Below are 27,182 nucleotides of genomic sequence, written 5' to 3' on the forward strand. Positions count from 1 at the left end.
TACTAAAAATACAAAAATTAGCCGGGCGTGGTAGCGCATGCCTGTAATCCCAGCTACTCAGGAGGCTGAGGCAGGAGAATCGCTTGAACCCAGGAGGTGGAGGTTGCAGTGAGCTGAGATCCCAGCATTGCACTCCAGCCTGGTGTGGGCAAGAAAGTGAGACTCCCTCTCAAATTAAAAAAAAAAGGTACCAGAGGGAGAGAGACAGAGCCAAACAGGGGAACGATCCACACTCTGCCTTGGTGGTCTCTTTGCGGGGTGGAGGGGACAGAGGTTTGGAAAGCTGAGAACCCCAAGGGACTCACACTGGTTTCTGAGCCTCAGTTTTCCTAGTTACAAAGGAGAGCCTCTGCCTGTGATGGGCGCTGACACACGGGGCACAGTTTCCCATGTGTCCCTCGAAATACCTCCACCGTCAGCACAATCATCCTACGAGACAGGCACGGCCGCTCTCCCCATTCTCCAGATGTGGAAACTGGGGCCCAGCCAGGTGAAGTTGTAACCCGAGGTGCCATAGCTGTTGCGTTCCAGAGGCGAGATTCGAACACACGTCCGTCCAGAAGCCTTGGAAGTGAGGCTGTCCGTGCCTAACCTGCTCATTTCCCATGGGACAGAGGACGAAATCGGACAGCCACAGCTGGTGAAGTGACGCAGGCGTGGCCCTGAGTCTTCACTCTCCTCTGCACGCACATCTCTTGCGGGAATTCTGCAGCTCCCTCTAGTTAAAAGAGGTGGAGTCTTGGCCAGGCCTCGTGGCTCTTGTTTGTAATCCCAGCACTCTGGGAGGCTCCCAAGTAGCTGAAACCGCAGGCGTGCACCAACACGCCCAAGCAATTTGTTTGCTTGTTTCGTAGTGATGGGGTCTCACTATGTTGCCAGGCTGGTCTTGAACTCCTGGCCTTAAGTGATCCACTCGCCTTGGCCTCCCAAAGGGTTGGGATTATAGGCGTGAGCCATCGTGCTTGCACCCGGCCAATCAGTATTCTTATTCGTGATTTATGAGCTTCAAATTGGTAAGAATTTGAAATCTTGGGATAGACACAAGAACTCCAGTTGGTGGCTCTGTGTTTTTAAGACTTTATCATTAAAAAAAAGAAGAAATTAGAGAAGGGAGGTGGGGGGGACAGGAGGGTAAAGGGATCTCTCCAAAATGTCGGATCCGGGCGACCCTCTTTCCCTGACTGCCCAGCCACCCCGTCCCTTCTCTGTCCCGGCGGCGAGGCCCTAGCCGCCATCTTCTGGGGACCAAGGCCTAGGAGCCCAGCTCGGGTCCCAGGCAGAGGTGAAGGCAGAAGTGGGGCTCAGGGCCTGGAGGCCTTGCTGGTGTCCTTGAGAGCCCCTTGGGTGGGCACTCAGGCCCCCATGTCCCAGCAGGGCCCTAGGGAGGTAGGCGTTGAGCAGAGGGGCCTTTGGAGGTGGGGTCCTGAAGCCGGAGGACCAGGCGGGAACCAGAGCTGGGTGTGAGGCTGGGGGTCACAGCCAGAGGCTGGGTCTGTGGAGAGGGGAGGAGAGGCCAAGTCAGGAGTGGGCAGGGGGCCTGGCCCCACCCCAGCCCGTCTGTGCAGGCCTCACCAGCCCCATTGCGAGGGGGACACAGACAGAGTGGCTGGCGGGGAATGGCACAGGGATGTGGGAGTGCCACAGAGAGAAGAGACGCAGTGATGAGAAAGAGGGAGACAGAGAATCACAGTGGAGGCGAGGGAGGGAGAGACCTATAGACAGAGACAGAGAACAAGGAGAGAGATAGGCAGAGTAGGACAGAGACAGACCTGGAGGGAGTCAGAGAACGACATGGGAAGAGAGAGAAGGCGCCATGCAGAAAGAGACGAAATGGAGACAGAGAAAGAGAGACAGGAGGCCGGGCGCAGTGGCTCATGCCTGTAACCCCAACACTTTGGGAGGCAGAGGCAGGGGGATCGCTTGAGCCCAGGAGTTCGAGACCAGCCTGGGGAACAAAGCGAGACCCCTGTCTCTACAAAAATAAAAATAAAAATTAGCCAGGTACGGTGGCGCACGCCTGTAGTCTCAGCTACTTGGGAGGCTGAGGCTGGAGGATCACTTAACCCAGGGAGGTTGAGGCTACAGTGAGCCATGATCAGGAATGGAGAGACAGAAAAGGAAAAGGAGACAGAAAGGAGCAGAGAAAAGAGCCCACTGGGCAGCCAGGCAGCGGGGTGAGAAGGCACCTCCATCACTCCTGACCCCAAAGGTCCCCTGACACTCACTCCAGACCATCCCCACCCACACTTGGCCATGGCAGAGCTGAGTCGCCCACTGCCCTACCTGGCCTGGATATGCCTGCCCATCTCTCTCCCAGGCTCGGCCTCCAGCACCCGCCTCCACGCATAAGCCCTGTGCAGGCTTCCACTCTCATCCCCAGGGCCTTCCTGCTGGCCCTGAATTCATTAGCCACCTGTCCAGCCGCCTGCCTCGACCCAGTCCAAGGAGAACCTCCTCCGTGTGTGTAGGGGGCTGGGGCTGTCTCACAGCCAGGAGATTTCCAAGCTCTCCTGGCCTTGGCAGGAGATGCTCCTCTCCTGCCTCACTCCTCCCATTCTCCCGGTCTCACCTCCAAAGTCCTCTCCTCCAGGCAGCCCTCCTTGAATCCTCTAGTCTGGGTCAGATGCCCCCTCCTCCAGGAAGCCCTCTCTAAACACCTCCCCCCATCCCAGGTCCAATACCCGCCCCCTGTGAGCTCCTCCAGTTCCTGGGCTTCACCATCCCAGCCCTGCCCATTCTGGGGCATCACCATCTGGGGATGGGTCTGTCCCCTTCACTGGACTTTGTGCCCCATGAGGGCAGGGCTGAGGCTGTCATGGTCACTGTTGTGTCCCCAACATCACCCAGCACAGGGCTGGGCACAGACGGTCTCAGGGGATGGATGGACAGATGGATGCTAAACTAAGGATTTAGGACTTCGTCCAGATGGCACTAGGGAGCCACAAATGGTTTAATCCAGAGAGAGTCAAACTCTGATCTGTGCTTTGGAAACTCCAGGCTGCCTCCCCACCCTGGGCCTTTGCACATGCTGTTCCCTCTGCTTTGGTGAGCAGGGTAGACCTGTGCAAGTAACCTCTTCTCTCTGAACCTCAGTCTTCTTATCTATGAAATTAAAATTGTAATAGTCTCCCCTTTCGGGGTCGTGGTAAGGACTAAATGAGAAGATGCTCTAAAGTGCCGCCATCATACCAGGCCACAGAAGACTCAAGGCCTGGGAAAGTCAAATAATGCCCCCCTTCGACATTACTCCCTACTCTGCCCAGTGGACTCCTATTCATCCTTCAGTGCCCCATCCAGAGGCCACTTCCTCTAGGAAGTCTTCCCTGATACCCCAGAGATAGCTGATGACTCCCTCCTATGGGGAAACTATGTTTTATTGTTTGAACTGTTGCACTGGATTGTCACTGGGGTTGCCAACTTCCCCACAAGACCAGAATCTTCTCAAGATCCAGACCCTACCTGAGGCATGTCAGGATGGAGTGAGGGCTCACTCAGTTTTTTTTTTTTTTTTTTTTTTTTACATGGAGTCTCACTTTATTGCCCAGGTTGATCTTGGCTCACTGCAACCTCTGCCTCCTGGGTTCAAGTGATTCTCCTGCCTCAGCCTCCAGAGTAGCTGGGACTATGGGTGCATGCCACCACACCTGGCTAATTTTTGTATTTTTAGTAGAGACAGGGTTTTACCATGTTGGCCAGGCTGGTCTCGAACTTCTGACCTCAGGTGATCCACCTGCCTCAGCCTCCTAAAGTGCTGGGATTACAGGCATGAGCTACTGTGCCCGGCCAAGGGCTCACTTTATGTCTGGAGATGTATCATAGATGAATGGGTGTATGTATGTATGGATGGATGGATGGACAGTGGGTGGTGGGTGGTGGATATATGGATAATGGGATGTGTGGGTGGATGGATGGGTGAGTTGATGGGTAGATGGGTGGATGCCTGGGTAGGGAGGTGGGTGAATGCAGAGATAAATGGGTAGATGTGTGGGTGGTTGGTCAGTGTGGAGGTAGATGGATCAGTGGGTTGGTGAGTGGAGAGATGAATGGAGTGAGTGGGTGAATGTGTGGTCAGATGGGTAATGAGTGGGTAGGTGGGTGGACTAGGTTTGGATGGATGGATTGCGGGTGGATGAGTGAGTAATGGATGGATAAAGATACGGATGGGTGAGTGAGTGGGTAGATGGATGGATAGATGGAGAAGAAGGATGGATGGATGGATGGATGGACAGATGGATGAATGAAATATCTTCCCATCAAGCCTCAGAGAACCCACAGTACAGGGACCCAGGCTGACCCACTACTCTGGATGTGCCCACTCTTGGAGTCCTGAGGTCTAATGGAGGTTTGAGAATTGCACAATCCCCAGCCCTCAGACCCTCACACCTCTCCTGCATCAGCCTCTATAGATAATGCCATTCTCCTTCCAAGTTCAAACTCATCCCCACTGATCCTGGAAGACAAAAAAAAGGAGGGTAAGTGGGTCTTTCAGAGACACCCCTAGATGCCTCTAAGTCTCCCCCACCCCTTCCTACACCAGGGGATCCCTCTACCAGGATAGACTGAGTCATAAGAAGATGCTGGCCCTTTAAGAAAAAGTGGAGCCTTCCGAGGTGTTGGGCTTGAAGTCTGGAAGAAGTGAGGTTGTAAGGAAAAGATGGGGTCCAGGAAATCTGCCTTGGCATCACCTGCTTCTCACTAGGCAAGTGACACACTGTATTCCGCTTGAATTGAATCTCAGGTGGGCATCTTTTAGAGGTGGGGCCCCTGGTGCACAGGGGTGGGGCCTAGCTAAGGTGGCGAGGCTTACCCAGAGGCCGGACGGCCACGTGTGGCTGTGTCTCGGGATAGCCCCCGATGGGCTGGCCCTCTGGGCTGAAGGCTGCACCCTGCCCTGCGAAGGGGGTTCAGAGGTGCAGGCTGAGCCCCAGGAAGCCCGGGACCCGGCTTTGACGCCCTCCTAAGAACCCCAGGCTCTCCGTCCCCGCCTTCCCCCTGTACCTGTGCGGTTGGATTGATCGATCATAGGTTGCACGATGCGTCTCCGGGCGTTAATGAACCTGGGAGGCGGTCATGGAAACGGAGGGGAATGAAAAGAGGGAGTGGGAGAGAGGCCAAGACGAACACAGAGCGGGCCGGGAGGACAGCGGCAGGGGAGGCAGAACGGGGCGAACAGGGGCAGCGGCTCTGCGGGGCTCGGGGCCTCCGTCAGCACCGCGGACAGCGCCCGGGCTCCCGTCCCGGGCCGGCCCGCGGGCCCTCCTGGGCCACTCACCAGTTGTTGACTTGCAGGATGGTGAGCCCCGTGTCCTGCGCCAGCTGTTTCTTCTGCTCCTCCGAGGGGTACGGGTGCTGCGGCCACCAGCAAGAGTCACTCTGCCTGCCTGGCCGGCCGCAGTCTGAGCCCCAAGGTCTGGCCCACCGGGGTCCGGGGGATGCGGAGCCCAGGCCCAGGCAGACGTCTGGGAGAGCCGGCGCGTCTGAGCGTCTCTGCGCTCCCCAGGATGGAGGCCAAGGGAGCCCCAGGCTTGGGGCAATTACATGCCTGCCAGCCCCCGCCTGTTCCAGCAATTAGAGGTTAATTGGCCAGCTCTGATTAGAGAGACTGTGTTGGGGGAGGGGGCTTCACTGGCGTGGGGGAGGGAAGCAAAGCCCAGGCCCCCACTCTCTGAGTGTGTCAGAATCTCTGTGTGGCCCTCTCCCTATCCATTTATTTATTTATTTATTTATTTGAGATGGAGTCTTGCTCTGTTGCCAGGCTGGAATGCAGTGGCGTGATCTCAGCTCACTGCAACCTCTGCCTCCGGGGTTCAAGGGATTCCCCGCCTCAGCCTCCCCAGTAGCTGGGACTACAGGTGCGCGCCACCATGCCCGGCTAATTTTTTGTATTTTAGCAGAGATAGGGTTTTACCATGTTGGCCAGGATGGTCTCGATCTCCTGACATCGTGATCCGCCCACCTCGGCCTTCCAGAGTGTTGGGATTACAGGCATAAGCCACCACGCCCAGCCCTCCCTACCCATTTCTTTCTTTCTCTTTCCTCTTTTTTTTAAACAGGGTCTCACTCTGTCACTCAGGCTGGGTGCAGAGGTGCCTTCGTGGCTCACTGCAGCCTCGACCTCCCCGGCTCAAGCGATCCTCCGGCCTCAGCCTCCTGAGTAGTTGGGATCACAGGTGTGCGCCACCATGCCTGGCTAATTTTTTTTTTTAAGATATGGGGTCTTGCTGTGTTGCCCAGGCTGGTCTCTAACTCCTGGGCTCAAGCGATCCTCCTGCCACGGCCTCCTAAAGCGCTGGGATTACAGGCATGAGCCACTGTGTCTGGCCCTCCATTTCGTGTGGCTCTCACATTTTCTCTCTGTCTGTATCTCTCTCTCTCTCTCTGGGATTCAGTCCCTCCCTGCCTCCGAGTTTGTGTCTGTCTCTGACCCTCTGTGACTTGGCCTCTCCCTGTCTCCAGCTTGCTCTGACTTGGTCCTCCCCGAATCTCTGTGTCTCTCTGTTTCAGCCTCTTCCTGGCTCTATTTTTCTCCTCTGTCCTTGAAGCAGTATGGTGCAGTGGTTAAGGGCAGACTGCCTGCATTTGAATCCACTTCTGGCTGTGTGACCTTAGGCAAGTCTCCTAACCTCTCTGTTCCTCAGTCTCCTCCTCATCTGCTAAATGGAGATAATAGTAGCCCCTCCCTCCGAGGGTACATTGGGTGGATGATTGATGCATGGGTTAATGGAGAGTTTGCGGGGAGGACTTAGTGAGTTAAGTGTCCTGAGCAGCACCTGCACACAGGTGACATTCAGTGCTGCTGGCTCCTGTCACAATTCTCCACCTCCATGAGAATCTCGAAAAATTCCCCGCCGTCTGTCTCCCATTTCTGGGTTTCTCTGGGGTTTCGGTCTCTGTGGTCCACCCTTCTCCCTCTCTCCATACCCACCCTGCACCCGGGCAGCAGGGCTCTCACCGAGAGGTGCTGGAACAACCAGGCTCGCATGATGTTGGTGGCCACCTTGGGGAAGATCCCCCTCTTCTTGTTTCGCCGTCGCTCCTGGTCCAAGTCCTCATCTTCTCCACCAGAACTGGGAGAGGCCACGCTGGTGTCCAGCCCGTCTCCTGAGGGAGGGCAGGCATGCTGTGTGTGTGGGCAGTGAAGAGTGGAGGACCAGAGGGCCCCAGAACTCTCCCCCAAGACACCACTCCACACCCCAGCCATCTCTGCCCCTCTACAAGTCTTACTTGCGATCTAACTTCAATCCTCTGGTTGACTCCCGTGTTTCCCTGCCACTTCCCAAGATTCTCACCTTGGTCACTGGAGTTGTCCCCACTCTGGGAGGCCAGGCCCCCACTGGATGGACCTGGGGTCCCCAAATGTACAGACCCACTATCCTCATGGTCTCCAATCCATATATTAGTCTAGAAAACAAGAGTTAGAAGTTAGTGCCAAGGCGACTGGGCGCAGTGGCTCACGCCTGTAATCCCAGCACTTTGGGAGGCCAAGGTGGGCAGATCACGAGGTCAAGAGATCGAGACCATCATGGCTAACATGGTGAAACCCCGTCTCTACTAAAAATACAAAAAATTAGCCGGGTGTGGTGGCACGCATCTGTAGTCCTAGCTACTCAGGAGGCTGAGGCAGGAGAATCGCTTGAACCCAGGAGGCAGAGGTTGCAGTGAGCCGAGATTGCGCCACTGCGCTCCAGCCAGGGTGACAGAGCAAGACTCCATGTCAAAAAAAAAAAAGTTAGTGCCAAGGCTTCGGGCATGGACTCTGGAGCTAGGACTCCTGGATGGGAAGCCAGTCCCTGCCTCCTTCCTGGCTGTGTGATCTTGGGCAAGTCACTTCCCCCCTCTGAGCCTCCGTTTCCTTAATTGGAAAATGAAGGACAGGACCAGGCACAATGGCTCACACCTGTAATGCCGGCACTTTTGGAGGCTGAGGCAGGCAGATCACCTGAGGTCGGGCATTCGAGACCAGCCTGGCCAACATGGTGAAACCCCATCTCTACTAAAAATACAAAAACTAGGCTGGCTTTGGGCACGGTGGCTCACGCCTATAATCCCAGCACTTTGGGAGGCTGAGGCAGGCGGATCACCTGAGGTCAGGAGTTGAAGACCAGCCTGGCCAACTTGGTGAAACTTTGTCTCTACCAAAAATACAAAAATTAGCTGGGCATGATGGTGGGTGCCTGTAATCTCAGCTACTCGGGAGGCTGAGGTGGGACAATCGCTTGAACCCGGGAGGGGGAGGTTGCAGTGAGCCAAGATTGTGCCACTGCACTCCAGCCTGGCCTGGGCGACAAAGTGAGACTACGTCTCAAAAAAAAAAAAAAAAGAAAAAGAAAAAGAAGGGCCGGGCGCGATGGCTCATGCCTGTAATCCCAGCACTTTGGGAGGCCGAGGCGGGCAGATCACAAGGTCAGGAGATCGAGACCACCCTGGCTAACATGGTGGAACTCCGTCTCTACTAAAAATACAAAAAATTAGACAGGCGTGGTGGCGGGCGCCTGTAGTCCCAGCTACTTGGGAGGCTGAGGCAGGAGAATGGCATGAACCCGGGAAGCAGAAGTTGCAGTGAGCCGAGATCACACCAGTGCACTCCAGCCTGGGTGACAGAGTGAGACTCCGTCTCGAAAAAAAAATAAAAATAAAAATAAAAAAAAAGAAAATGAAGGACAATAATAGTCCCGATGGCGTGTGGCCAGTATACAATGATGAGTTCGTCTACATAGAGGCTCAAACAAGACGACCTTACACAAGTCTATGGCATCTTATCTAAAATCCTTGGGGCCAGAGGTGTCTCAGGATTCAGAACATTTCACATTTTTATCTTTATTTTGAGTCAGTGTCTCACTCTGTCACCCAGGCTGGAGTGTAGTTGCATGATCTAGGCTCAATGCAGCCTCTGCCTCCTGGGTTCAAGCGATTCTTATGCCTCAGTCTCCCGAGTAGCTGGGATTACGGGTGCCCGCCACCATGCCTGGCTAATTTTTGTATTTTTAGTAGAGACGGCGTTTCACCGCGTTGGCCAGGCTGGTCTCGAACTCCTGGGCTCAAGTGATCCGCCCACTTCTGCCGCCCAAAGTCTTGGATAACAGGTGTGAGCCACTGCGCCAGGCCCATTTCACATTTTTAAGCAATAAATCAGCGCATACACCATGCAGTTCACAACCATCCCAGGCAGGGTCTGGGGCACAACCTCGTCATCAAACTCATAAACATTTCCATAGCAACATGGATGAGTATTTAACTAAGTGGAATAAATAAAGGCTATAAATAGCCCCTCATTAGTTCAGGTCAGCTTTTGCTGCCAAATGAGTTTGCACTAAATTTGTGGGACAAAATCCAAAACTTTGAAGTTTCAGATATTCTGGGGTCTCAGAATTGTAGCTAAGGGGATCTGGGGCTGTATTATCTTTTTTTCTTTTCTTTTTTTTTTTGAGACAGAGTCTCGCCCTGTCGCCCAGGCTGGAGTGCAATGGCATGATCTCGGCTCACTGAAACCTATACCTCCTGGGTTCAGGCGATTCTCCCGCCTCAGCCTCCCGAGTAGCTGGGATTACAGGCGTGTGCCACCATGCCCGGCTAATTTTTTGTATCTCTAGTAGAGATGGGGTTTCACCATGTTGACCAGGCTGGTCTCAAACTCCTGACCTTGTGATCCACCCCCCTCAGCCTCACAAATCGCTGGGATTACAGGGGTGAGCCACCGTGCCCGGCCTTATCTTTTTTTCTCTTTGAAGAGACAAGAGTCTTGCTCTGTCACCTAGGCTGGAGTGCAGTGGTGCAATCTTAGCTCTCTGCAGCTTCAAACTCCTGGGCTCAAGCAATCCTCCCGCCTCAGCCTCCCAAGTAGCTGGAACTACAGTTGCGCCTGGCTAATTTTTTTTATTTTTTGTCGAGATGGGATTTCACGGTTTGTCCAGACTGCTCTCGAACTCCTGGGCTCAAGCAATCCTCCTGCCTCGACTTCCCAAAGTGCTGGGATTACAGGCATGAAGCCACTGCAGCCAGCCTCACAGTTTCTGTATGCAAACTCCAACACACTTTGAGGAACTCGACAATCGGGTAGGATTTACCCTCTACCCGGCTCTGTGCCCCAGGAGGTCAGCTCACCCATATGGACTGCAGTAACAGTTCTTTGTTTTTCAGTTTAAGGTTGGGTTAAATCTGCCAAGTGGTTTTAGATTGACTGGATTCTTCTACCAAAAATCTTAGCCGCTGTCAAGCAATCTGCTCCTCTCTCCAGTTCCGGTGACCACGCCTCCTCCTGCCCTTCTTTTTTTTGAGACAAGAGTGTCACTCTGTCGCCCAGGCTGGAGTGCAGTGGCGAGATCTCGGCTCACTGCAGCTTCCGCCTCCCGGGTTCAAGTGATTCTCCTGCCTCAGCCTCCCAAGTAGATGGGACTACAGGCGCACGACACAACACCCAGCTAATTTGTTGTTGTTGTTGTTGTTTGTTTGTTTTTTTGAGACAGAGTCTTGCCCTGTCACCCAGGCTGAAGTGCAATAGCGCGCTCTCAGCTCACTGCAACCTTTGCCTCCCGGGTTCAAGCAATTCTCCTGCCTCAGCCTCCCGAGTAGCTGGGATTATAGGTGCACGCCACCACGCCCGTCTAATTTTTTTTTTGTATGTTTAGTAGAGACAGGGTTTCACCATGTTGGCCTGGCTGGTCTCAAACTCCTGACCTTGTGATCTGCCCACCTCAGCCTCCCAAAGTGCTGGGATTACAGTCGTGAGCCACTGCACCTGGCCTAAGTTTTGTGTTTTTAGTAGAGCCGGGTTTTTGCCATGTTGGCCAGGCTGGTCTTGAACTCCTGACCTCAAATGATCTGCCCACCTCGGCCTCCCAAAGTACTGGGATTACAGGCATGAGCCACTGGGCCCAGCCATCACCAGGCTACATTTTTCTTTCTGTGACTGCAGTTTGAAGGTTTGGTTGTCTTGTTTGTGACACTGTTGTTGCGATTTCTGTGCGAGTGGGTATAAGGCTCCAGGACTTGGCTGGGTGCAGTGGCTCACACCTGTAATCTCAGCACTTTGGGAGGCTGAGGCGGGAGGATCACTTGAAGTCAGGAGTTCGAGGCCAGCCTGGCCAATATGGTGAAACCCCGTCTCTACTGAACAAAAATTAGCCGGGCGTGGTGGTGGGCACCTGTAATCCCAGCTACTTGGGAGGCTGAGGCAGGGGAATAGCTTGAACCCGGGAGGCAGAGCTTGCAGTGAGCCGAGATTGCACCACTGCACTGCATTCCAATCTGAGTGACAAAACAAGACTCCATCTCAAAAAAAAAAAAAAAAATCTCCAGGACTGTGTCTGGGTGGGTCTGGTTGTGGGGTGGTTGTCATGTGAGTGTATCTGAGGTGGTATGGAGTGGGTGTGCGTGTGCTGTGAAGATGTCATTGCTAGGTGTGTTGACAGTAGGATTGCCTGAGTGTGGCTCTCATGCAACTTTTCCTCAAGGCTTTGCCCCTCTACTCTGTACGTAGCTGTGGCAATTAAGGATGCACAGGGCTGTGCTGTGTATGTTTGCTGTCTGGTGTCCTAAGTGGATAAAACTGTAGTGAGGCTGCGTCTGAGATGGTGCCACCTTATTGAGTTGCTTTGCTGGGTTTGATTTTTTTTTTTTTTTTTTTTGAGATGGAGTCTTGCTCTGTCGCCCAGGCTGGAGTGCAGTGGCGCGATCTTGGCTGACTGCAAGCTCCACCTCCCAGGTTCACACCATTCTCCTGCCTCAGCCTCCCGAGTAGCTGGGACTACAGGCACCCGCCACCATGCCCAGCTAATTTTTTTTTTTTTTTGTATTTTTAGTAGAAACGGGGTTTCACCGTGTTAGCCAGGATGGTCTCGATCTCCTGACCTCGTGATCCACCCACCTCGGCCTCCCAAAGTGCTAGGATTACAGGTGTGAGCCACCACGCCCAGCCTGGGTTTGATTCTTTGTGGCTGCATCTGAGCCTGTGAGTTTATTTCCAAGTCTGCGTGGATGAGTCTGGGGCCGTGTGGCTGTGAGTGGTGTGTGTGTGCGATCTCGGCTGCAGCCCGACTGTGATGTGGCCAGGGTCTCGTGTGTGCAAGAGGGCACCGTGGTCAGTTCGGGCCCAAGCGTGGTTATATCTGAGTTTGCTGGGCAGTACCTGGGGCTGTTTGGCTCTGTGTCCATCTGTGTGGCTGTTTTGTGTGGCTGGAGCGGGTGTGTGTATGCAGTGGACACACACTCAATTGAGAACGGCGTGCGGAATCCGGCTGTGTGTTCTATGCTGCTGTCGTATGGCTGGGGGGCTGGTGTGAGTACATAGTGGATGCTACTGTCTGGCTATGAGCAGAAATGGCTGTTGCTGAGTTGGTGTGGCTGTGTGTGGACCTGTGTGGGTGTAGCTGAGTCTGTGGGTGGCATCTGCAGCCGCTGGTGTGCATGCGTGTGTGTGCACTGTCGCCCAGCCGCATCCGAGTCTGCGTAGCTGTTGTGTAGTGGGTGTGTGGCTGTGTGCATATGCGTGCCCTGTGATCAGGCTGACTGTGGCTTCGTCCGAGGCTGTGTAGTGCACATGCGCCCTCATGTGGTGTCCAGGCACAGCTGTGGCTGCAGGACGATGCCCGGTGCCCGTCCCGGGCCCACCTGGTCTGGGAGGCTGGGGCAGGAGGCTGGGTAGTCCTCGAAGTCCTCCCTGCAGCCGCCGTCCTGATCCTCGATGACCAGGTCGATGGGCATCTTTCCCTTGAGGCAGGTGATGTAGCGGTGACAGAAGTTGTCGCACAGGTCGTGGACCTGGGGGGGCACCGGGGTACTGGGGGGGCCACCCGGGGGGGGGCAGGGCTGGGGTACACAGGGACGGGGGCGGCATTCTGCTTCAACTCCGGTGGGGAGAGAGCTGGAAGGTAGGGGCAGAGGCGACGAGAAGGGGTGGGATGAGGGGGGCAAGCGAGGGTGTGGGGAGGTGAGACGCGCTCACCTTCTCCAGCTCCAGCAGGTGGAATCGCAGCACTTGGATGGCCTGGATCATCTGAAAACGCAGGCGGGAGTCGGGGGGAGACAGAGGGAATCGGGGGAGGGAGCAGGGAGGAAGAAGGAAGAGGAAGAGAGGAGACACAGAGAAACAGAAAGAGTGAGACAAAATGACAGGGACAGGGAGACACAGCAAAGAGAGACAAAGACACCAGGTGCAGAGGGGGAAAGAGAGAACAGAGATGCAGCCCAGAATTAAGGAAAGAGAAGATGTTAGATTGAGAGAATCAAGAGACGAAAAAGGGCCCATCACAAGGGGGGAGAGCTAAGGTGAGCCGTGCCGATTGGCATTCCCACCATCCGCCTGTTGGCCCCCAGCTCCAGGCCCCACCCACCTGCAAGCTACATTTCCCAGAGCTCTTTGCCAAAAGGTTTGGCCAATAGGAAGCCCTGGCAAGAGCTTGGGAAGCAAAGGATGGGAGAAGCTGGGGTATTTCTCCCTCCTTTCTTCTTTTTTTTTTTTTTTTTTTGATATGGAGTCTTGCTCTGTTGCCCAGGCTGGAATGCAGTGGTGTGATCTCGGCTCACTGCAACCTCTGCCTCCCAGGTTCAAGCGATTCTCCTGCCTCAGCCTCCTGAGTAGATGGGACTACAGGTGTGCACCACTGTGCCCAGCTAATTTTTGTATTTTTAGTAGAGACAGGGTTTCACCATTTGGCCAGACTGGTCTCGAACTCCTGACCTCAGGTGATCCGCTTGCCTCAGCCTCTCAAAGTGCTGGGATTACAGGCTGAGCCACCATGCCTGGCCTCTTCTCTCTTTCTTTCTCTCTCTCTCTCTCTCCTTTCCTCCCTCCCTCCCTCTCTCTCTTTCTTTGCTTTTTTTTTTTTTTTTTTTTTTTTACGAGATGGAGTCTCGCCTTGTTGCCCAGGCTGGAGTGCAGTGGCAGGATCTCGGCTCACTGCAACCTCTGCCTTTCAGGTTCAAGCAATTCTGCCTCAGCCTCCCGAGTAGCTGGGACTACAGGCGAGTGCCACCATGCCCAGCTAATTTTTGTATTTTTAGTAGAGAAGTGGTTTCACCAGGTTGGCCAGGCTGGTCTTGAACTCCTGACCTTGTGATCCGCCTGCCTCGGCCTCCCAAAGTGCTGGGATTACAAGCATGAGCCACCACATCTGGCCCTCTTTTCCTTTCTTTCTTTCTCTTTCTCTAGCTATCTATGAGAGACAGAGTCTTGCCCTGTTGCCCAGGCTGTTATGCAGTGGAGCTGATCAAGGGTCACTGCAGCCTCGACCTCCTGGGGCTCAAGCGATCCTCCTGCCTCAGCCTCCAAAGTAGCTGAGACCACAGGTGCGTGCCACCACACCCTGCTAATTAAATGTTTTTTTAGAGGTGGGGTCTCGCTACATTGCCCAGGCTGGTCTTGACCCTGGTCTCAAGCTATTTCCTGGCCTTGGACTCCCAAAGTGCTGGCATTACAGGCGTGAGCTGCTGCACCCGGCCTCCCCTCCTTGGGCAGCAGTCCCTGCGCTCACTTTGGCATAGGTGCTGATCTTCTGACGGATGGAACATCAGACACTTTTTGAGCCCTATTCTGTGCCAGGTGCTGTTCCATGCACTTGACTCGCATTCACTCATTAAATCCCCACAGCAGTCCTCCAAGACAGAAATTACTACCAGCCACACTTCACAGACGGGACACCGAGGCACAGAGATGCAGAGTGACTTGCCCTGGGTCACAGAGCTGGTGAGTGGCACAGCTGGGATTTGAACTCGGGCCATGGGTCCCGTTCTCAGACTCTAGGCTGTACCACACGGCATGTGGGCAACAATCATGACCATTTGGGAACATGGACCAGGTGGCCTTCTCTCCGCACCCCCCCTGCCAACCCCAGGGATGGGGCGTCAGGACAGGAGACCCACTGGGGAGGGCTCGGGTCTCACCAGATTGTCCAGTTCTGGGTTGGAGGAGAAGAGGGGCCTCTCAGAGCGAACCTGGGAGGGAAGAGAGGCCAGCAGGGGGATGTCCCGCCTTCCACCCGCCCCTCCTTGCTGGCTCTCCGGTGCCGTGCGTGGCGGGTGGGGGTGCCCACCTGCTTGGCGAAGGCTGCGATGTCCTCGTTGAAGGAATCAGAGGAGCAGACGTCGCCGCCGGGGGGTGTCCGCAGCCCAGCTCCAGCCCCGTCACGGGGACAGCATGTAGCCAGTTCACATTTCTCAAAGACCAGCGCCAAGAGGGGGAAGAGCGGGTGTCTGGGGAGGCAGGAAATGAGAGAGGTTGAGGGAGAGGCTTGAGGGGTGGATGGAGGGGCTGCAAGATGCAGAGCAGCGGGGAAGGGGACAAGAGACCCAGAGAGGAAAGGAGACAGAGACTCGTACACAGAGAGAGACAGAAGCAGAGCCAGGGAGCAAAGAAGCAGAAAGACAGAGAGACAGGAGCCTGAGACCCGGCTCCACTCACCCATAGATCTCATCCTTCTCCCTCTTCAGGCCGTCGCTGTCCAAGCCTGGGGGCAGGGGCTGGGGAGGCCGGTGGGGGCCATAGGGCCCTGGTGCTGCGGGCACTGCCTCTGGGAAGCCAGCCAGGGCTGCAGGGCCATCCGCGATGCCTGGGTAGTGCGGCAGCTCATCGTACTGGGGGAAGGTGAGAAGAGAAGGGGGGAGCCCCTGGGAGGGGTCAGCACCCCGAGACTCGGCTGAGGAGTTTCTCTATCCTGGAACCCAGGAGTTGCCCTTCTGTGTCCCAGAAACCTGACTCCGGTCCCCAAGTGTCTGAGCCCCGCCCCTTTAAGCCCTCCAGGTCCCCTGGAGCTGCCTCGGTGGGGAGTGAGGACCCTGTCCAGGCAGATTCCTGACATGCGGGCAGGAGGACCCAGAGGGAGAGACGGCAGGGTCTGGCTGCGAGGGAAAAGAGATGGAGAGAGTGGCGTGAGAAGACGGGGAGAGAGTGGCGTGAGAAGACGGAGACAGAGACAGAGACAGAGAGACAGAGACAGAGAGAGAGACAGACAGAGAGGGAGATCCATGGACACCTCCTGTAGGAACCGCGCATTGTTGTACACGAAGTACACATACGAAGCCTCCCTGTCTTCTATTTCATTTCACAGTTGGCAGATAAGCACATCAGAGTAGGTCTCAACAACATGTCACACTCCACTCGCCACGTGAATCCACCACACATGTAGACACAGCCATACACACCAACCCACGTGCACACTGTGTCAGTCACACCCAAATCCCCACACACACACGCACACATGCACACATACATGCACACAGCCCAACACCAGGCACAGGAATGAATGCATGATTGAGACATTTAGCACATGGATGAATGAATGAATGAGGCATTTAGCACAGGGCCTGGCTCATGCTGTGAGCACTTGTTGCCCCAGAGGGTCACTCCGCACCACCATACAGACACAATTGCGCACCCAAGAGAAACACCATTATGGGGTAGGACGACCGTGTCCTGTCGTCACAGAACCATGCACCTGGGAAGCCAGGGGCACCTTCCACTCATCAGGTCAAATCCCCTCCTCAGTGATGAAGACACGGAGGCTCAAAGAGGCAGCAGGACTCGCACGGGAAGAGGCTAGAACGTTCCTGCCTCCGACCCTCGCCTGGCTGGGCACCCTGGTTCTGCGTGTCCCACTCTTTCCCTCTCCCTCTTCTCCTAACTTCTCCTGTGCCCTGAAGTTGAATCCAACTGCTCCCCGCTGCTCAAGGCACTCTCACCAAAAGCGGTCCTCACAGCCTACCCGGAACCCCCAAAGCGGGCGCGCACCTCCTCCCCTGTCTTCTATTCCCGTTCCCATCCCCAGGGAGACAGGCTCCCTGGGGCCAGCAGCCTGGTGAGACCACCTCTCCCACCCCTGTCCCACTCCTAGCCCTGGAGAGGCAGGGGCGGCTTGGAAAAAAAGTAGAGCGAAGAGAAGGACGGAGGAGAGCAGAAAAAAAGGGGGACGGTGAGGTGCGGGCGGCTGAGATGGAGGAGGAAGCCCAGGGACAGAGAGGAGAGAGACTGCGGGCGGGGGGGAGGGCAGAGAGAGGGGGATAGAGAGGCAGAAAGAGGGGGAGACCCAGGCAGAGAGAGGGGGACAGAGAGGCAGAAAGAGGGGGGAGACCCAGGCAGAGAGGGGGATAGAGAGACAGAAAGAGGGGGGAGACCCAGGCAGAGAGAGGGGGACAGAGAGGCAGAAAGAGGGGGGAGACCCAGGCAGAGAGAGGGGGACAGAGAGGCAGAAAGAGGGGGAGACCCAGGCAGAGAGAGGGGGACAGAGAGGCAGAAAGGAGGAGGAGAGTGGGGCAGACAGAGGAGGACAGAGAGGCAGGGAGAGACTCCGGGCAGGGAGAAGGAGAAGCTAAACGGTGGGGAGGAGGCGAGGCCGAGGGGCAGGAAGAGGGGACACTTGGGGGCAGAGAGGGGGTACAGAGGGACTGGGAGACCCAGGGGCGGAGGGAGGGGCAGAGGGACGGCGAGGTGGTGGAGAGGACGGATGGGCTAATGGGGGCCAGCGCCGGAGAGGGGGGGATGCAGGGACAGGGGGTGCGGAAGCGGCCGGGACGCGGGGTCCCCGCCCTGAGACCTACCCTCCGGGCCATGGGCTGAGGCCGGCGGCAGCTCCCGGGTCCCTCCAGAGCCTGGCCGCGGGGGAGGGCGCAGCCCGGGGCCGCAGCCCCCGACGGCCCGCGGTGTCGACGCCAGGGGGTGGGCAGGAGGCCGGGCGCGCGCCCCCCCACCCCCGCCGCCGTCAGCGGCAGGCGCTGGGCCGGGTGGGGGCTCCGCGCATGGACCCCGGCCCCGGCCCCGGCCCCCAGCGGGGGTCACGGCCAGGAGCGCATCGCCGCGGGGCGGGGGCAGCAGGCGCGGGCGGGGCGCCCGAGGCCGCCTCCTCTGGGCTCCCCCCCCGTCCCTCCCCCGGCTCTGGAGGGAATCGAACCGTCCCGAGACGGACACACCGGGGACCGCAGGGGGCGGGGGCGGCCCGGGGCGACGGGGGGGTCCGGCGGCGGCTCGGGGGTGCTGGCGGCCGCGCTCCCCGTTCCCGGTCTCTCCCTCTCTGTGGTCACATCCGGAAGTTCCACGGCGGAGATGCTTAACCCACTGTCCGCCGGCGCGGACGGGCGGGCCCGGGCGAGGCTGGAGCTGCGGGTCCCCTCCTTCCCCTCCCCTCCCTCCTCCCCTCCCTCCCTCCCCTCCCCTCCCTCCCTCCCTCCCCTCCCCTCCCTCCCTCCCCTCCCCTCCCCTCCCTCCTCCCTTCCCCTCCCCTCCCTCCTCCCCTCCCCTCCCCTCCCTCCTCCCCTCCCCTCCCCTCCCCTCCCCTCCCCTCCCCTCCCCTCCCCTCCCCTCCCCTCCCCCTCCCCTCCCCATCCCCCTCCCCCCCTCCTCTCCCCTCCCCTCCCCCTCCCCTCCCCTCCCCCTCCCCTCCCCATCCGCGCCCCGCCCCGCCCGGGCCCGCGGCCTCTCTCGGCGGCTTTTGTATCGGAGTCTCCCTAAGACTCGTCCTCCCCGGCCCCCGCCCCTCCCGCCGCGCTCGCTCCGGGTCGCTCTCCCCCCACCCCGCTCGGGGTCTCCCTCTCCCCCTGCCGGCAGCCACCCGCCTCTGTCTCTGTCTCTCTCACCCCCTCCTCTCTCTCCTCTTCTCTCTCTCCCCACCCTGTCTCTTTTCTTTCTCATGTTCTCTGTTTTTTCTCTGTTTCTTCTCCCACCTCTTCCTGCCTCTCTCTCCCTGTTTGTCTGTCTCTCCCTCAACCCCCAACCTCTCTCCCTGTTTTTCTCTCTCCCTGCTTACCTCTCTCTCCTCTGTCTCTCCCCCCATCTCTCTCTCTTCTTCTGTTTCTCTCTCTCCTCTCTCTCTCCCCTCCACCTCCCATTTTCTCTGTTTCTCTCCCCTTCACCTCTCTCCCTCTGTCTCTCTCCTCCCTCTCACCTCTTTGTTTTTCTCTCTTTTTTTTTGTTTCTCCCTCCTCCCACTTCTACCCCCCTCTCCCCGTCTCTCTGTTTCTGTGGCCCCCCTCTCTCCTCCATCTCTCTCCGTCTCTCTCCCCCCTCTCCTCCATCTCTCTCTCTCCGTCTCTCTCCCCCCTCTCCTCCATCTCTCTCTCTCCGTCTCTCTCCCCCCTCTCCTCCATCTCTCTCTCTCCGTCTCTCTCCCCCCTCTCCTCCATCTCTCTCTCTCCGTCTCTCTCCCCCCTCTCCTCCATCTCTCTCTCTCCGTCTCTCTCCCCCCTCTCCTCCATCTCTCTCTCTCCGTCTCTCTCCCCCTCTCCTCCATCTCTCTCTCTCTGTCTCTCTCCCCCCTCTCCTCCATCTCTCTCTCTCTGTCTCTCTCCCCCTCTCCTCCATCTCTCTCTCTCTGTCTCTCTCCCCCTTCTCCTCCATCTCTCTCTCTCTGTCTCTCTCCCCCCTCTCCTCCATCTCTCTCTCTCCGTCTCTCTTCCCCCTTACCCCTCTCTCTCCCCCCACCTCTCTCTCCCTCTGTTTCTCTCCCCCCCAACTCCCACTCGCTCTGTTTCCCTCCCCCTCACCTCTCTCTCTCTGTCTCTCTCCCCCCTCTCCTCTCTCTCTCTCTCTCTCTCCCCCCTCTCTCTCTCTCTGTCTCTCTCCCCCTCTCTCTCTCTCTCTCTGTCTCTCTCCCCCTCACCTCTCTCTCTGTCTCTCTCCCCCTCACTCTCTCTCTCTCTGTTTCTCTCCCCCCTCACCTCTCTCTCTCTGTCTCTCCCCCTCTCTCTCTCTCTCTCTCTGTTTCTCTCTTTCTCCCTTTCCCCACCTCTCTTCTATGGGACAGAATCAGAGGAGAGGACAGGAGGCCGGAAGGAAGCCAGCGCTTATATTTTAGCTTCTCTTCTTGCCCTCACCCCTTTCCCTCCCTCCTCTGGGAGACAGGGGCCCCTGTGCCTGCGCCTATGTGTGTGTGTGCTTGTGTCGGGTGTGTATGGTGTGTGCTTGCATGTGTGTGTGTATTGTGTGTGGTGTATGTGCCTTGTGTGGTGTGTTTTGTGTGTGGTGTGTGTGTGGTGTGTGTGTCTGGTGTGTGATGTGCATGTGTGGTGTGCATGTGTGGTGTGTGTGTGCGTGTGGTGTATATGTTGTGTGTGCACGTGTGTGTGTGGTGTCTGTGTTTTGTGTGTGTCGTGTGTTTTGTATGTGTGGTGTACTTGTTTTGTGTGTGTGGTGTGTGCATGTGTGGGGTATGTGTTTGGTGTATGTTTTGTGTGGTGTGTGTTTTGTGTGGTGTGTGTGGTGTGTGTTTTGTGTGTGTGTGTGGTGTGTGTGTGTACCTGTGGTGTGTGTGTGAGTACCTGTGTGTGCACACCTGTGTTGTGTGTGTGTACCTGTGTGTGCGCATACCTGTGTGGTGTGTGATGTGTGTTTTTTGTGTGTGGTGTGTGTATTTTGTGTGTGTGGTGTGTGTTTTGCGTGTGTGGTGTGTATGGTGTCTGTGGCATGTGTGTGTGTGCGTAACTGTGTGGTATGTGTGGTGTGTTTGTGTGTGGTGTGTGTTGTGTGTGTGTGGTGTGTTTTGTGTGTGTGGTGTGTGGTATGTTTTGTGTGTGTGTCATGTGTGGTTGTGTGGCATGTGTGTGTGTACCTGTGTGGGGTGTGTGTGGTATGTGGTGTGTGTGTTCCTGTGTGGTGTGTTTTGTGTGCGTTGTGTGTGTGGTGTGCGTGTGTGTGTACCTGTGTGGTGTGTGTGGTGTGTTTTGTGCGTGTGGTGTGTGTATGCATACCTGTGTGGTGTGTGTTGTATGTGGTGTGTGTTTTTTGTGTATGGTGTGTGTGTGGGGTGTGGTGTGTGTTTTGTGTGTGTGGTGTGTGTGTGGTGTGTGCATACCTGTGTGGTGTGCATGTGGTGTGTGGTGTGTTTTTTGTGTGTGGTGTGTGTGGGATGTGTGTGTGCGTACCTGTGTGGTGTGCGTGTGGTGTATGGTGTGTGTTTTTTGTGTGTGGTGTGTGTGTGTACCTGTGTGGTGTGTGTTTTTTGTGTGTGGTGTGTAGGAGTTACTGTGCGTGTTGTTTCTGTCTCTGGATGTGGTGGGTACCGGAGGCCCCTCTGCCGTCTTGGGCCCCTGTCTTGAGCCTGTGGCCCCCTCAGCTGCTTACAAGGAGTCCATGGAACCTGCAGTCTGTGGGGTAAACCCTGGGCCCCCACACAAGGTGTCGGAGGGCTGGTCTGCGGCTTTCATCGGATTCCTAAGGCGAGCTTTTATCCTGGCGTTCTGAGATCAAGAAAAAGATTCATGCAACAGCAACTTCTTGAGCACCTACTACGTGCCAGGTGGTGTTCTGTGGACTAGCAGGGAACAAAAGGCAAACTTCTTGTTCTTATGGCTCTCACTTTTCCCTGGGGATGGGGTAGGGAAGGGAGGTTAGTCGAGTAAATGGATGCATAAATATTAACTAGTGCCTGGAGATGGCCCGTGCTCTGAAACAAAGCTGTGTAAGAACGGTGGGGGGAGGGCGGCTTCTGTAGGCTGGACAGGGACAGCCCTCAGAGGAGGGGACATCTGAGCCGTACACACACCAGGGAAGAGCATTCCCAGCAGGGGGAATCGCAGGTGCAAAGACTGGAAAGGTCGGGGGAGCAGAAGGTGCTTGGTGTGTCCAGAAAACATATAACAGGCTATCGAGGGAGGGGGCGAGGGGGCTGGGGGAGACCCTTGGATTCATTCTCCCCGTGGCATCTTTTACATTGTGGTCTTTAGTCCCTGGTGTCTTCAGCTTCCCGCGGGGGTGTACAGGTGGCTGTCAGGAGATCTGTGAACCCAGGGGAAAGTTCCCTGGGAAATTGTGGACTGGGTGCTTCTGTGTTTTTCCCCCAGGGAAGTGGCCCATAGTTTTTATCCCATTCCCACAGAGGGATACTTGACCCCCACAAAATCCTGAAACGTCACCCCAGAGGAATAGTGCCAAAGAAAAATGGGACCGAGATCCAGAGACAAGGGGACAGGGATGCGGGGAGGGGAGGACAAGGACCCTGGTGGGGGTGGGGGTGGGGGTACAGAGATGTAGAGACAGAGGGGGACAGATCCAGAGAGAGAGGGGGACAGACCTAGAGAGAGGGGTCAGACCCAGAGAGAGAGGGATAGAGACCCAGAGACAGAGGGAAATAGAGACCCTGAGAGAGGGCTGGAGGCAGCCCTCTAAGGAGGTAGTTCAGAACTTTCATCAACAGCGCTACCTCTGCTGCCACCTGCTTCTCTGCCCTCCTGTCTTGTGGAAATTAAACAGAACCACCAAGAAGCAGGATAGGGGATGAGCCAGGGTGAGCCGTGCAGAGCTACAGCATGAGGGATTGGGGTTAGGGCAGCAGCAGCACTTCCGGTGGGAGTGGGGGAGGGGCAGGCTACGGAGGGAGGAGAGGAAGAGACCGCGGCCCTGGTGCCGCCAGGCCGCTCCTCTCCCACCCAGGGCTGGGGTTCCTGCTCCGGGTTTCTCAGTCTCCCTCTCTCCCAGTCTCTGTCTCCTTGTCTCTCTCTCCCCTTCTCCTGTCTTTTCTCTCTCTGGCTCTCTGTTCTCCGAGCCCCCGGACACACCACGGACCCCCTCCCTGGCCATCTCCAGGGGTCACTTGGGAATCTGGAGTCTGGTCCCACCGTAGGCTCTCCCCTCTCTGAGCCTCGATTCCCCCTCTGCAGGATGGGCAATGCGCTGGGGGATGGGGTTGTGGATAATGGAGAAACAGTTAAGCTAGAGGGTGCTATGACTCAGGGTCTTGGCTGAGTCTGGGGGTCCCCATGCCGGCGGGCTCTGCCCCGTGGCTGTCCTGTGGTGAGGCTGGCCGTTTAAGGCAGTCTGAGGGGAAGGGGTCTGGAGGCCTTTCCTTTCATCAAGGCTGGCGCACCCCAGATAGGGGTTTTGGAGCAGAAAATTAATTTAAATCACTTTTTAATTAAAGACACAAAGCCCTTTGGTCTGCTCCACCCCCACCTCACCCTCAGCCAAGACTTGGGGTGAGGGATGCAAGGGTTAGGAGTCCTCGGCTCTATTTGCTTTTGGGGGTGTGGTGCATGCTAAGGTCCCCTTAGCCCAGGCTGATTCTGAAACCTAGAGGAGCAGGTGTGGCCTCATCTGATGGCCAGTGGTGGGGGGCGTGGACACAGCAGGAAGGGAGGGAGGGGGCACCTGGGATGGGGACGGGGCCTAACTGGGGTGGGGAGGGAGGTAACTCCAGTGACGGGGTGTGATTCAGAGAAAGGCAAACAGAGAGACAGACAGAGACAGACGGGGGTGGGAGGAGAGAGAGAGAGGTGCAAACAGAGCGAGACAGACAGGAGGGCGAGGGAGTGGGAGACAGGAGCTCCAATAGAGACCCCGGAGTCGTCCCTGCCACCCCCAAAACAAGAGCAGGGGGTTGGACTCTGAAGCATAAATCTTTCTAATTAAAGAAAGAGACGAGATGTTGGGAAGGGAGAAATAAGTGTGTGGGAGAGAAATTGATGGGGGAGGATGGGGGATGCCGGCGGGGGACGGAGGGAGGAGGGGGGAGGCTCCAGCTTTCTGAGGCTCTTCCTCCAGTCTTTCCCTCTGTCCCTCCGTCTGTCTGTCTGTCTGTCCGTCTCACACACACACACACACACACACACACACACTCACTCTCTCACACACACACACACACACACACTCTCTCTCTCTCTCACACACACACACGCACTCTCTCTCTCTCTCTCTCTCCCCCCTCTTCCTGGCTGTCTCCCTTAAATAGTCCTGGGACCCTTCTGTTCCCAGGGGGAGGGAGCAGGTGGCGGCCAGGCCTGGTGCTGGAGGGGTGGGTGCCTGTGTCACTGCGGTCGTGGCTGCTTGTCGGTGGCTCTTCGAGGGTGTGCTAGGGCCTCCCTGTGACAGTGTCTGGAAGCGTCTTCCCTGTCGGCTGAGTGGCTCCCTGGGTGGTGTCAGAGTGACCCCAGCTCCCAGCGTGCAGGGGTCTCCGCCCTCTAGCCCTGTCCTGCACCTGTTTTACAGACGGGAAGCGTGGAGCCCTCTGAGTAGATCTGGGGGACCTCACGGGTCTCCCCAGCACGGGCTGGGCGATCTCTCAGCGCACTGGCCCCTCAGTGCCCCAACCTGAGCACTGACCACTGGGGCTATGCCCACCAGGCACCACGTCCCCCGGGGATCTGCAGCGGTCCCCAGGATCCCCTCTGAAAGCCTGCAGGAGCAGACCGAATGAGCAAGGATCCACCTTGGGTTCCTCCTGTCCTCTCTCTCGGGCCTGCTAGCCCCCTGCCTCGGTTTCCCCTCTTTATCAACCGCTCTGTGTCTGTCTGTCTCCTTCTGGGGCCCAGGTTTGGTTCCTCCTCCTCATTCCAGGCTCTCTCTGAGAATCTGTGTCTCTGCTCAGGAGGGTGGGGGAAGAAGGGACCCTAAAAGACAGGCCGTCTCTGTCTCCATCTCCGCCTGGGCTGTGTCTGTCTGTCTCCTGGCTGTCTTTTTTTTTTTTTTTCTTGTATCTCTGTGTCTCTTTGTCTGGATGTCTTCTCTGCCTCATCTTTCTTATCTCTCTTTCTCTCCATCTTTCTCGGTCTCTCTCTCCAGGGGCCTCTGTCTCTTCTCCCTCCTTCCTCTCCCTCTCTCCGCCTCCCTGTCCCCCCCACCGTATCCTCCCTGGGCTTCTGTCTCCCTGGATCTCCCCCCTCTCCTCCACCCGGGCACTTCATAAATACATCGCCCCCTCCCCATCCTCCCGCTGCCTGGCCCAGCTCCAGGAGAAGGAAACATTTATCTTGGTGGGGGCCCCCACCCCCGCACCCGCCCCTCCGCCCGCCGGCCACGCCATCCATCACCCGAGCCCAGACTCCTGTGGCTCATTTGTCACCGGCCCTGACAAATGCCTGCCGCCCCCTTCCCCTCCCGCCCCACCAAGCAATCATACCATTAGCCATGGCTCAGCGGTGGCGGGAAGGACCCGGCCTGACCTGGGCGGGGGGTGGGGCACAGGCTGCGGCTCCCACCGAAACCCCTCTCTCCCCCTTTTCCTTCCCTTTCTCTCTCTCCTCGCCCTCTCCGTCTTTTTTGTTGGAAGCTGCTTTCCTCTGCCAGTTTCTCGCTGTGCCTCTGGGTCCCGTCTCCGGTCCGTCCTCCTCATCCTCCTTTTCCTCACCCTCTCTCCTTCTCTCCTCTGTCTCTGTCTCTCTCTCACTGAGTTTCTTTCCATTTCTGACTCTGTCTCTGTGTCTCTGTGTCTCTGTCCCTGTCTGTCTCTTCCTGTCTCTCTGTCTCTCCCTCCCTGTCTCTCCATCTCTCTCTGTCTCTCTCTCCATCTCTCTCTCCCTGTCTCTCCATCTCTTTCTGTCTCTGTCTCTCCATCTCCCTGTCTCTCCATCTCTCTCTCTCTGTCTCTCCATCTCTCTCTCTCTGTCTCTCCATCTCTCTGTCTCTCCGACTTTTCATCTCTCTGTCTCTCCATCTCTCTCTGTCTCTGTCTCTCCATCTCTCTGTCTCTCCATCTCTGTCTCTCCATTTCTCTCTCTGTCTCTCCATCTCTCTCTGTCTCTGTCTCTCCATCTCTCTGTCTCTCCTTCTGTCTTTTCATCTCCCTGTCTCTCCGTCTCTCTCTCCCTGTCTCTCCATCTCTCTCTCTCTGTCTCTCCATCTCTCTCTGTCTCTGTCTCTCCATCTCTCTCTGTCTCTGTCTCTCCATCTCTCTCTCCGTCTCTCCATCTCTCTGTCTCTCCTCTCTCTCTGTCTCTCCCTCTGTCTTTTCATCTCTCTGTCTCTCCATCTCTCTGTCTCTGTCTCTCCATCTCTGTCTCTCCCTCTCTGTCTCTCCATCTCTCTCTGTCTCTGTCTCTCCATCTCTCTGTCTCTCCATCTCTGTCTCTCCCTCTCTGTCTCTCCATTTCTCTCTCTGTTTCTCCATCTCTGTCTCTCCCTCTTGCTCTCTGTCTCTCCATTTCTCTCTATGTCTCTCCTTCTCTCTCTGTCTCTTCATCTCTATCTCTCCCTCTCTCTCTGTCTCTCCATTTCTCTCTCTGTCTCTTTCTGTCTCTCCATCTCTCTCTGTCTCTCCCTCTCCATCTCTGTCTCTGTGTCTCCATCTCTTTCTGTCTCTCCCTCTCTCTCCATCTCTCTGTGTCTCTCCCTCTCTCTCCATTTCTCTCTCTGTCTCTCCATCTCTCTGTGTCTCTCCCTCTCTCTCTGTCTCTCCCTCTCTCTCCACCTCTGTCTCTCCCTCTTGCTGTCTGTCTCTCCATTTGTCTGTCTCACCATCTCTCTGTCTCTCCATTTGTCTGTCTCACCATCTCTCTGTCTCTCCCTCTCTCTCTGTCTCTCCATCTGTCTCAGTCTCTCCCTCTGTCTCTGTGTGTCTCTCTCCCTGTGTCTCCATGTCCCTCTGTCTGCCATGGGCTCTGTCGGCCCAGCCATGCCTTTTTAATGTCTGGTCTCTGAGAGTACCCTCGGCGTTGGCCTCACTGGCTTTGTGTGCTGGGAACGGGGTGAGGGCCTTGCCCTGGCGCCCTGGGACGCCCGCCCCGCCCCGCTCCTCACCTGGCTCCCCTTCCTGGCGCTGTGTTCTGAGTCTCTGGGCTTCCTCCGTCTGCATCTTCTCTGCATCCTGTCTGTATCTCTGTCTCTGCTGCCTCTCCGGCCCCTGTGTTTTGTTCTTGGCCCTCTGCTCCCTCTCCAACTTCCCCTCCTCTTTTTGTGCCCCTTCTCCACCTCTTCCACCGTCCGTGTTCCCCCTCTACTGACCCCACCCACCCCTTTCAATCCACCACCCGTGACATTCCCTTCCCCATACTTCCCAGGGAGAGAATTGCAGGGAGCAGGCAGGGAACGGGAGGCAAAGGTGGCGAGAAGGAGAGAGTGAGGAGGTACCTTGGGAGGCACTGAAGCCTGGAGCCCCATCCCTCTCTCCCTTGGCCATGTGTGCCTGGAAGTCCTCCCTAGTGTCTGATTTGAATCCTCAGGGGGATGGCAGAACGTGGAGGAGGTGCCAGGTATCAGCCCTTCCCGATTCCCTGGGAGAGGCTGAGGAGGGAGCTGGGGGCATCAGGCCAGGAGAGAGGGCAACCTGGGCACAGTCAGTGCTGTGCTCGTGGCCACGCATTGCCTTACTGGAAGAAGGAGGTAGTGAGACCCCTGTTCTGGGAAGTAATCATAGCAGAGGCTGTCTCTGACCCACTCATACCACCTAGGACCCAACAGCATCTCTCACGCTGGCACCTGCGACCCTTCCCTGAATGCTTTCCAGAGCAGGGTGGGAAGCGCTGGAAGTCAGCACCCCTAAAGAGGCCCTGGGCCA

General features: G+C 56.7%; 1 protein-coding gene across 12 annotated transcripts; it reads right to left on the reverse strand.

Moving 5' to 3' along the window:
* Window positions 1–1,057: 1,057 nt before the first annotated feature.
* Window positions 1,058–26,506, reverse strand: MEIS3 (Meis homeobox 3). Of its 12 annotated transcripts, none has more exons than XM_054540806.2 (13): window positions 24,810–24,827; window positions 15,395–15,567; window positions 15,027–15,186; window positions 14,878–14,928; window positions 12,941–12,991; window positions 12,607–12,705; window positions 7,290–7,401; window positions 6,953–7,101; window positions 5,273–5,349; window positions 4,999–5,057; window positions 4,808–4,891; window positions 4,384–4,450; window positions 1,310–1,492 (listed from the first exon to the last, which is right to left on the reverse strand). In XM_054540806.2, the coding sequence occupies exons 1-12, from the start codon at window positions 24,810–24,812 to the stop codon at window positions 4,401–4,403; spliced, it is 1,068 nt and encodes a 355-aa protein (XP_054396781.2). In that variant the 5' UTR covers window positions 24,813–24,827; the 3' UTR covers window positions 1,310–1,492; window positions 4,384–4,400. The 12 variants fall into 12 exon arrangements, with proteins under 12 accessions (XP_054396782.2, XP_054396777.2, XP_054396779.2 ...); XM_054540805.2 differs by having other exon boundaries at window positions 12,607–12,756; XM_054540803.2 differs by having other exon boundaries at window positions 5,273–5,556; window positions 12,607–12,756.
* Between the last annotated feature and the right edge of the window lie 676 nt (window positions 26,507–27,182).

Source organism: Pongo abelii, chromosome 20 (genome assembly GCF_028885655.2).
Source record: "Pongo abelii isolate AG06213 chromosome 20, NHGRI_mPonAbe1-v2.0_pri, whole genome shotgun sequence".
NCBI classification, from domain to species: domain Eukaryota; kingdom Metazoa; phylum Chordata; class Mammalia; order Primates; family Hominidae; genus Pongo; species Pongo abelii.